General features: G+C 42.4%; 1 protein-coding gene across 1 annotated transcript; it reads left to right on the forward strand.

Annotated features, from left to right (window-relative positions):
• The first annotated feature begins 2,285 nt into the window (after nt 1–2,285).
• LOC124650558 (beta-glucosidase 22-like) lies at nt 2,286–8,002 on the forward strand. The gene is made up of 12 exons (XM_047190070.1): nt 2,286–2,447; nt 2,564–2,627; nt 4,961–5,019; nt 5,388–5,463; nt 5,551–5,622; nt 5,762–5,849; nt 5,940–6,311; nt 6,419–6,639; nt 6,725–6,753; nt 6,846–6,948; nt 7,269–7,359; nt 7,526–8,002. The coding sequence occupies exons 1-12, from the start codon at nt 2,286–2,288 to the stop codon at nt 7,755–7,757; spliced, it is 1,569 nt and encodes a 522-aa protein (XP_047046026.1). The 3' UTR covers nt 7,758–8,002.
• The last annotated feature ends 587 nt before the right edge of the window (nt 8,003–8,589 follow it).

Consider the following 8,589-nt stretch of genomic DNA (forward strand, 5'->3'; position numbering starts at 1 on the left):
TCCGAGGAGATCAGACAAACTTAGCAAGCTACCTAGGACAGGGCTGTTGAAGTTAAACCGGCCGCTGCCGTCGGCGTCTGAGGCTCGGAGAGCGACCAGCGATGGCTTGGCAGTTTCGTCCCGTTTCGCGCGATGACAGCAGCGAGTGCGTGGCACCTCTGTCAGCAGCGGTCAGCTAGCCACCACTCGGTCTCCGTCAGCCCGCCGGCTTCCGTCAGGATCCAACAAATCTCTCCCGGCTTCACGAATCCTCGGCACCCTCAACGTTAACATATCGAGATATGTGGACAACGACACGAAAGGTGCTAATTATTCTCGGAGTTCACCTGCTACTGTGAATCTGTGGTACAGATGCCAAAATAGGCAGCTTTCCACGTGCGCTGTTCCAGCAAGCAAGTTCAATCTTTATGATCTGGTTTCTAGAGAAATCTTTACTGTATAGGCCATCAAGCAAGTTAAATCTTACTGTTCAGATAGTTGGACCATTCTTACGTGCGGAAATGTTTGCGTCCGTTCCGTAAAATAAGGCGCATGGATTTCTGTTCAGACGTCAAAATAATGTGGAGTTTGATCAAGCCTATAAAAACAAAATGCCGATAACTATGCTATTGTATATGTCTCTAATGACATTTATTTGGCATGGTAGATGTTGATGTTTATTCTAAAAATTTGATCAAAATCCACAACTGTTTGGCTTTAAAAAGGTCATATACCTTTCTTGACGGAATAGAGGTAGTAGTTCAGTACAGTAAACATTGGACTAGCTCTCCATGTGAGCAGCTTTATGATAATCTCAGGGTTTTGCACATAAAACGCAACAGTACAAAACAATGGTAATCAGTCATTTCAAAGAAAAAAGGATACTCCCTCCTCCACACAATATAATGCTTAATAGTTTTAGTTAAAATCAAACTTCATAGAGTTAGTTTGGTCAACTATATAGAAAAATATATCAACATACACAATACTAAATGTATATAAAATATGAAAATACATTTCATGGTGGTTCTAATTACATTAAGAAGACATTGTAGGTATTAATATTTTTTCATATGCTTAGTCAAAGTTTATATAATTTAATTTTGACCAAAACTAATAAGCATCCTAAATATGGGATGGAGGGACTGAGTAGGTAAAAGACTCATCAATAGTTTGTTTGTGTATGTTTCATTTCATTTGACAATATAGGTACTAAATGCTTGAATCTTTACTTTTAATTTGGATGGAGGCATGAGAAGGTTGTCTCCTTAGGGCTACAAATCCGGCTAAACAATCAAATAAAATCATAAACATTTGTCATCACCCATATTTTTCTTCCATTCATTACAACGGCAACCAAAGCTTGAGGCCTTCGACGCGGTCATACCTCCCACTTGGTCACGTTCTCCCTCGCTACATATCGTGCCATACAATAAAATACGAGCATTTTTTGGTCTTTTTTCTGGTTAAAAGTGAGTAGTGATGTGTAGAGTTTGTAACATGTGTTCTCAGTGAACTAGCTCAACATGCACCAGATTAGGGTAGGTCCGGCAATTCGCATGTCAGAAGTGCTACATGAGTAGAACCTTATTTTCTTTCGAAAAGTCAAAAAAAATACATATTTGGACATCTAAATTCCATAGCCGCTCCCCTTTTGTGTCTTTCGTGTGCTTATAAAACTCACTAAACAAAGTTTTAGATTTGCACCATGTGCAGAAAAACATTATTACTTCAAATGTTGAGCATTCAAAATTGTCCATTTAATAAAAAATGCTTTCCTCTCAAGTGAAAACTTCCGAGCAAGTAGGTAGGAAACACGAGAACGTGTATGTAAAGTTTTACTAAAACAACGACAAAAAACATGGAACGGAAGGAGTTCAAGTGTAAGAATTCTTGCAAAGTTCATACTTCCGGGAGCAAGACCCAAGAGTTTGCTTGTTTGGCATTCCCAATCCAACCATGTCATCCTTCAGCCGGCCGTGCAATGCAATATACTCTTTCGGTCTTTCCATGTAGTTTTATAGGTTCACTTATTTTTATTTGTATCTAGTCTACTTTTAGTATGTAGGTTCACTTATTTTACTTTGTATATACTCTATTCTAACAACATCTAAGACATCTTATATTAGTGCGAGTAAGTGGGTACCCGAGCAACCGCCTCCTTCGTGGTTACCCAAAAAAAACGTGTCGCTATCAGCCTATCACCTGTCGTTCGTCGCCACCTAGGAACTCATAAATAAGGCGTTGGGCCAGCACCGCATAGACCGTCTGATCGAGAGAGTGCCACTTCTGGGAGACGGAGAGAGATGAGGGCCATCCCCTGCGCCGTGGAGCTGTTGCTGGTCCTGCTGCTCTCTGTCGCGCCATGGCGAGGCGGCAGCGGTCCAGCGGCAGCTCGCGCTCTCAGCTACACCAGGGCGGACTTTCCCCAGGACTTCGTCTTCGGGGCCGGCACGTCGGCCTACCAGGTACTGCACTACTGCCTATTCTACTCATCCGGTTAAAGCCTTTTTGGTGAGTCCGATTAAGGTTTTTTCTCTTCTTTCGTCGATTTGAGGATTCACTTCTTGTTCGGTGCTTGTAGTACGAAGGGGCGACGGATGAGGACGGAAGAAGCCCAAGCATCTGGGACACTTTTACTCATGCAGGTAATGATGATAATCTCATTATGCACCTATGAGCAACTTTAGTATACTACATCCATATCGGTTTATTCGGATAATATGCACTTCGAGAAAAACTTTAATCATCAACTCGATCAACAAAATAAACAAGTATATTGGATATATGCAACAAAAAGCTAAATCATTGGATTCATATTTAAAAGAAGTTTTCAATAGTAGTATGATTTTTGTGGCACATATATCATATTTTGTTAACCAAATTAAGGATTAAAGTTTTGTCTCAAAATGCATATTACCCTAATAAACGGGTGTGGAGGAAGTAAAGAATACCAATATGGGTATATGGAGGGAGTAAAGAATATCAATATATATGACTTTAAACGGTATAATCATTGTGATACTAAATTGGTACCATACATGTTGTTATCATTTTTTTTAGATGACGGTCACTCGGTCAGTAGTCACTTGGGGATGGAGGGAGTATTGGGGCACAGCCGCAGTATGTTTTCGGTTTGTGTGTTTTGTTTGCCATAACATCCGGAAGAGACAAAGAAAATATTTTTTCTCTGACAATATCAAAGATCATTGAGCTAAGATATATTTTGTAGTAGAAATAGTTACTTACACATTTTACAAATCGGGGAAAAAAATTCGGCACGCGCGTTCCATAATCGATAGTTTGACACCAAGTTTTTATCAACGACATGTGTTAGTCCGATCCGCGCTCATGGCCGTGTGCGTGTGACGATCACGTACCAGATGAGGCATGATGAGTGATGACATGGTAACAATTTATCAAATGATCGAGGAATACAAAATTCAATCCGTATTTACTCATCTATCGTATCATTTTGTTCTTTACTTACCTGAAACACATGTCAAACAAGTTGGTATTTGGAAGAGAACAGGGCAAGTTCTCCAAAACCCTGTGTCCATGACCTTGCTCAATTTTTGGCAATGGCCTTCCCGCCGAAAAAGAGAGTCAGATTTCTGGAATTCCTAAAAATACCAAGCTGCACACCATCTATGAGCAACTTTATATCATTGACCTATGAGCAACTTTATTATACTACCTCCATACCGGTTTATTAGGACCGTTTATTAGGTTAGTATGCACTTTCATAAAAACTTTGATCATTAAATTGGTCGATGATATAATTTTTGTGGCCTAACCAAAATAATCTTTAAAGTTTTGTCTCGAAATGGATATTACCCCAATATATATGAGATTAAAACGGTAGAATCATTGTGATACTAAATTGGTACCATAAACGTTGTTATTGTTTCCTATAAATTTATAAAATATTTGATTTAAGACAAGAGCTAGAAGTAGTGCACTTATTCGAGGACGGTGGAAATATGTAGGAGTAGCTTCAATTCCGTAGCTAGCTTAATCTGGAAGATCGATCGGCACCATTTTTTTAGATGACGGACACTTGATCAGTACACTTACATGATGTGCGGTTTTAGTACTACTAGGCACGAGGAGGAGGAAGTTAGCCTGGATGGACAGGTGGTGCCTCAGAAGGACACGTTTCGATACTTGGGGTCAATCCTGCACAAAGATGGGGATATTAATGAGGATGTGAACCACCAGATCAAAGCCGGATGAATTAAGTGGCGCTAAGCTTCTAGCATTCTTTATGATAAGAGAGTGACCAAAAGTTAAAAAGCAAGTTCTATAGGACGGCGGTTCGACCCGCAATGTTGTATGGCGGTGAGTGTTGACCGACTAAAATGCGACATGTTCAACAGTTAGGTGTGGGGAGATGCGCATGTTAAGATGGATGTGTGGCCACACGAGAAGGACCGAGTTCGGAATGATTATATACGAGATAGAGTTGAGTAGCACCGATTGCAGAGAAGTTTATCCAGCATCGTCTAAAATGGTTTGGCATATTTAGCCCTCGAGAAGCTCCGGTGCATAGTGGACGGTTAAAGTGTGCTGATAATGTCAACAGAGGACGGGGTAGGCCAAACTTGACATGAAAGGAGTCTGTAAAGAGAGATCTGAAGGACTGAAGTATCATCAAAGAACTAGCTATAGAAAGAGCCGCGTGGAAGCTTGCTATCCGTGTGCCAAAACCATAAACTGGTTACGAGATCTTATGGGTTTCACCTCTAGCCTATCCCAACTTATTTGAGAATAAAAAAAATATTGTTGTTGTTGGTTGTTGTTGTTGGCCATCCCGTAAAAAAAGAGTCGATTTCTGCAATTCCTAAAAATACCAAGTAGTGCACGACCCTCCAGTCATCATATATCCCGCGCAGTCATGCACTCGGCACAAAACTACTAATAACTTGCACTGGGAGTATACGGAACTGACACTATCTTCTTGATCTGACCGTGACTGCAGGGAAAATGCCAGACAAGAGCACCGGCGATTTGGCCGCAGACGGCTACCACAGATACAAGGTCTGCAAATAGTCCGTCAGAACTTCACTAGGCTAGCTAGCGTACAAACAAAATTAGAGTCATCTCTCTTGAAACCTTCAGATCGACAGCGATACGTTACGCTTGTTTCTGTATCTTATCGTTCTTGTTGGAACTCATGTGGGCGTCATTTTCAACGTTTCCTGTTGACAAATGGAAACATACGGCTACACATCCTCCGTCAGAACATGTGCAGACATATATCAGAAAATACTGAAAAGTGTGCACACAAGAAAATTTTAATTTGACCATTTATGCATGTGGTAATAGTATCCGGATTTTAATGTGAAAATTACGAGTATCGGTAATTTCTTCGCTTAACTTGTGGGATATATGTTGGGATTTTTCAGGAGGATGTGGAGTTGATGAGCGAGACTGGCCTGGAGGCCTACCGGTTCTCCATTTCTTGGTCTAGGCTCATTCCAAGTAAGAACACACAAGTTGCACCTTTTCTGGAATACTTATCATCCTTGCAAACCTCCCTGAATGATGAGTTTCTCTTCATGAAAACAGGAGGAAGAGGACCCGTCAATCCCAAGGGGCTGGTGTATTACAACAACCTGATAAACGAGCTAACAAAACGAGGTATATAACAAAGGTTCATTAGAATTGAACCTTTAGTGTAACATCACAAGTTCAGAAATCTAATGGCACAAAATCATGTCAGAATATTCGGAACAGTCTTTCTCATGCTCAGATGGTTATGCCGTCCAACCTTATGCAGGAATCCAGATACATGTGACTCTGTACCACCTCGATTTCCCTCAGATCCTGGAAGACGAGTACCATGGCTGGCTGAGCCCCAGGGTCGTGTAAGATCTTAATTGGATTCGGCTGCGCAGATTCTGAATTTTTCTGAGAACATTATTCTGAAACTTTTGCGGTGCGTAATGGTGTTTCAGGGATGACTTCACGGCGTTCGCGGATACGTGCTTCCGGGAGTTCGGCGACCGGGTGCAGCACTGGACCACCATGGACGAGCCCAACGTGATCTCCGTCGCCGCCTACGACAGCGGCGCCTTCCCACCGTGCCGCTGCTCGGCGCCCTTCGGGATCAACTGCACGACGGGGGACTCCACCGCGGAGCCCTACACCGTGGCGCATAACTCCATCCTCGCCCACGCCTCCGTCGTCAGGCTCTACAAGGAAAAGTACCAGGCCACGCAGAAGGGCGTCGTCGGCATGAACGTCTACAGTTTCTGGAACTACCCCTTCTCCTCCAGCCCCGCCGACATCGCCGCCACCCAGAGATCGCTGGACTTCATGATCGGCTGGTGAGATGATCGCCTATATATTTCTATTAAATGCAATGGGGTCGATTATGGGTGTGTTTCTGAAGGTGAATTGCCATGACATGTTTTGGTCTCGTCTTTTTGTACAGGATCTTGGACCCCTTGGTGTATGGAGACTATCCTGCGATCATGAAGAAGAAAGCTGGATCACGGCTTCCATCATTCACAAAAGAACAGTCCGAGCTAATCCGTGGAGCCATCGATTTCGTCGGTATAAACCACTACACGTCGGTGTACGTGAGCGACAGGAAGAGCAGCGCCGACACCAGCCTCCGGGACTACAATGCCGACATGTCGGCCACCTTCAGAAGTAAGCAAAGTTCAAAGTATCTGGTAAAAATGACAAATTCGGTTATCTCGTGTAACTTGTATTGTTTGCTTGTTTTGTGTTTCAGAGTCAAGGAATGATAGTGGTACTGGTCAGGTATTTTTTGTTTGTCTTTTTTATCTGACTTTACCTTTTTCTTCCTGGGGGAATTTAGCCAATCAAAATTTACCTTCTGACTCTTGGTACAGTTTATCCCTATCAACATGCCGAATGATCCGGAAGGGCTGCAGTGTATGCTCAAGTACCTCACAGACAGATACCCGAGCATTCCTATCTACGTGCAAGAAAATGGCAAGTCTCTGTCAATTTTCTGCCTACAATGTTCTTCACTGTCGACATGCATATTGTCGCAGATTATGCACATGCAGTTTATGCTCTTTATGATCCTTCACAAGTACCTAGAATAATTCAGTAATGAAATTCTACTTCTACACAAAAGAAAGCAAATTCTTTTTTTTTGCGAGTAATGCTAGTAAATTCTTCATGAACTGAGAGACTAGTTTGCTACTTGATAACTTCAGTTTCTCTGTGTCAAGTCAAACATGAAATTTATTGGGTGTTTCCGCCGACCTATATGAACTTTCTTATTCTTCCACTGTATCATATGTTAGGCTATGGACAGCTCTTGGTCGACTCGGTTAATGATCATAACAGAGTGGAGTACTTGAGTGGCTACATCGGCAGCACCCTGGCTGCACTCAGGTGAGTGTTGTTCTTTACTTTTTTTTCAAACAAAGCAAAAAACTTTCCATCGCTGAAGATGAATATTTTGGCTCAACTCAGCCATAATGTCAATCCTAATTAAGCAACGTCACTACTAAAAGTTCAGCAATTTGGTTCAAAAGAACACTTAAAATCGTTATCGCAGGAACGGAGCCAACGTAAAGGGCTACTTTGTTTGGTCATTCATGGATGTGTTCGAGCTACTAGCGGGCAATTATTTGCGATACGGACTGCACTACATCGACTTCCAGGATCCTGGGCTGGCAAGGCAGCCAAAGCTCTCTGCCAAGTGGTACTCCAAGTTCTTGAGGAGTGAAATCGGGATAAACTTAGAGAACATGGTTAGTCCCAATGCAAGGTCACATGCTCAGGAATGAAGTTAACTAGCAGTGCATAGATATCAGGTTGGAGTGGCTACAAAAACAAGCAAAAGATCATACCGTTGCTTATAGCTTTTCTTGTTCATTTTACAAAGAATATTTGTTCGCCTTTCTTGATCATGGTTCACCATCTTACTTGATCATGGCTCACCATCAGGTGTTTCTTTGATGAGCAATAGGTTATAGGTGCATACTGTTCTTGTTGTCATGACCCATTACACCTACCTAGGTAATCAGAGATAAATAAATCAATACATACTCTATAAATAAGCATGTGATTGCAAAAGGATTGTTGGTATAAGGACACAAAGGGCAATAGAGAGAGGTGTGTCTGGGCACTGCTGGGACCCGGAGGTTCCGAGATAGCAATACCCGGCAGTTTCGAGGGAAACATACCAGCGATTGTTGTTCTGGAAGCACCGACCAAAAGCGTCCATAACTAACTATAACTACAGAGCTAACCCAAAAAAAAAAACTAGAAATTTGGCGGTCAGATCTAAGGAAATCCTTCTAAAAAATGGTTTAAAAAGGATTTGAAAGGGGGATTTGACCTTTAATTTCAACAATCTGGCCGGGGGAACTGAAGAATGACGACCTGGTCGTTATTTTTTTTTTGAAACGGAAGTGCCCAATTTTTAGGAGAAAATCGGGCGAAAACCAACAACACACACTTAGCACCCCGACCAACCTGGCTACCCACACGAAGCACAGACGTCATCGAGGAGAAAGACCATCGGTGAGGATGTCATCGAGCGTCATCATCGTCACTCCTCCACGAGACAGCGATTCCGACTTCACCTTAGACAACCGCCACCGAGACCCTCGCCGC

The sequence above is a fragment of the Lolium rigidum genome, chromosome 4, assembly GCF_022539505.1.
Source record: "Lolium rigidum isolate FL_2022 chromosome 4, APGP_CSIRO_Lrig_0.1, whole genome shotgun sequence".
Lineage (NCBI taxonomy): Eukaryota > Viridiplantae > Streptophyta > Magnoliopsida > Poales > Poaceae > Lolium > Lolium rigidum.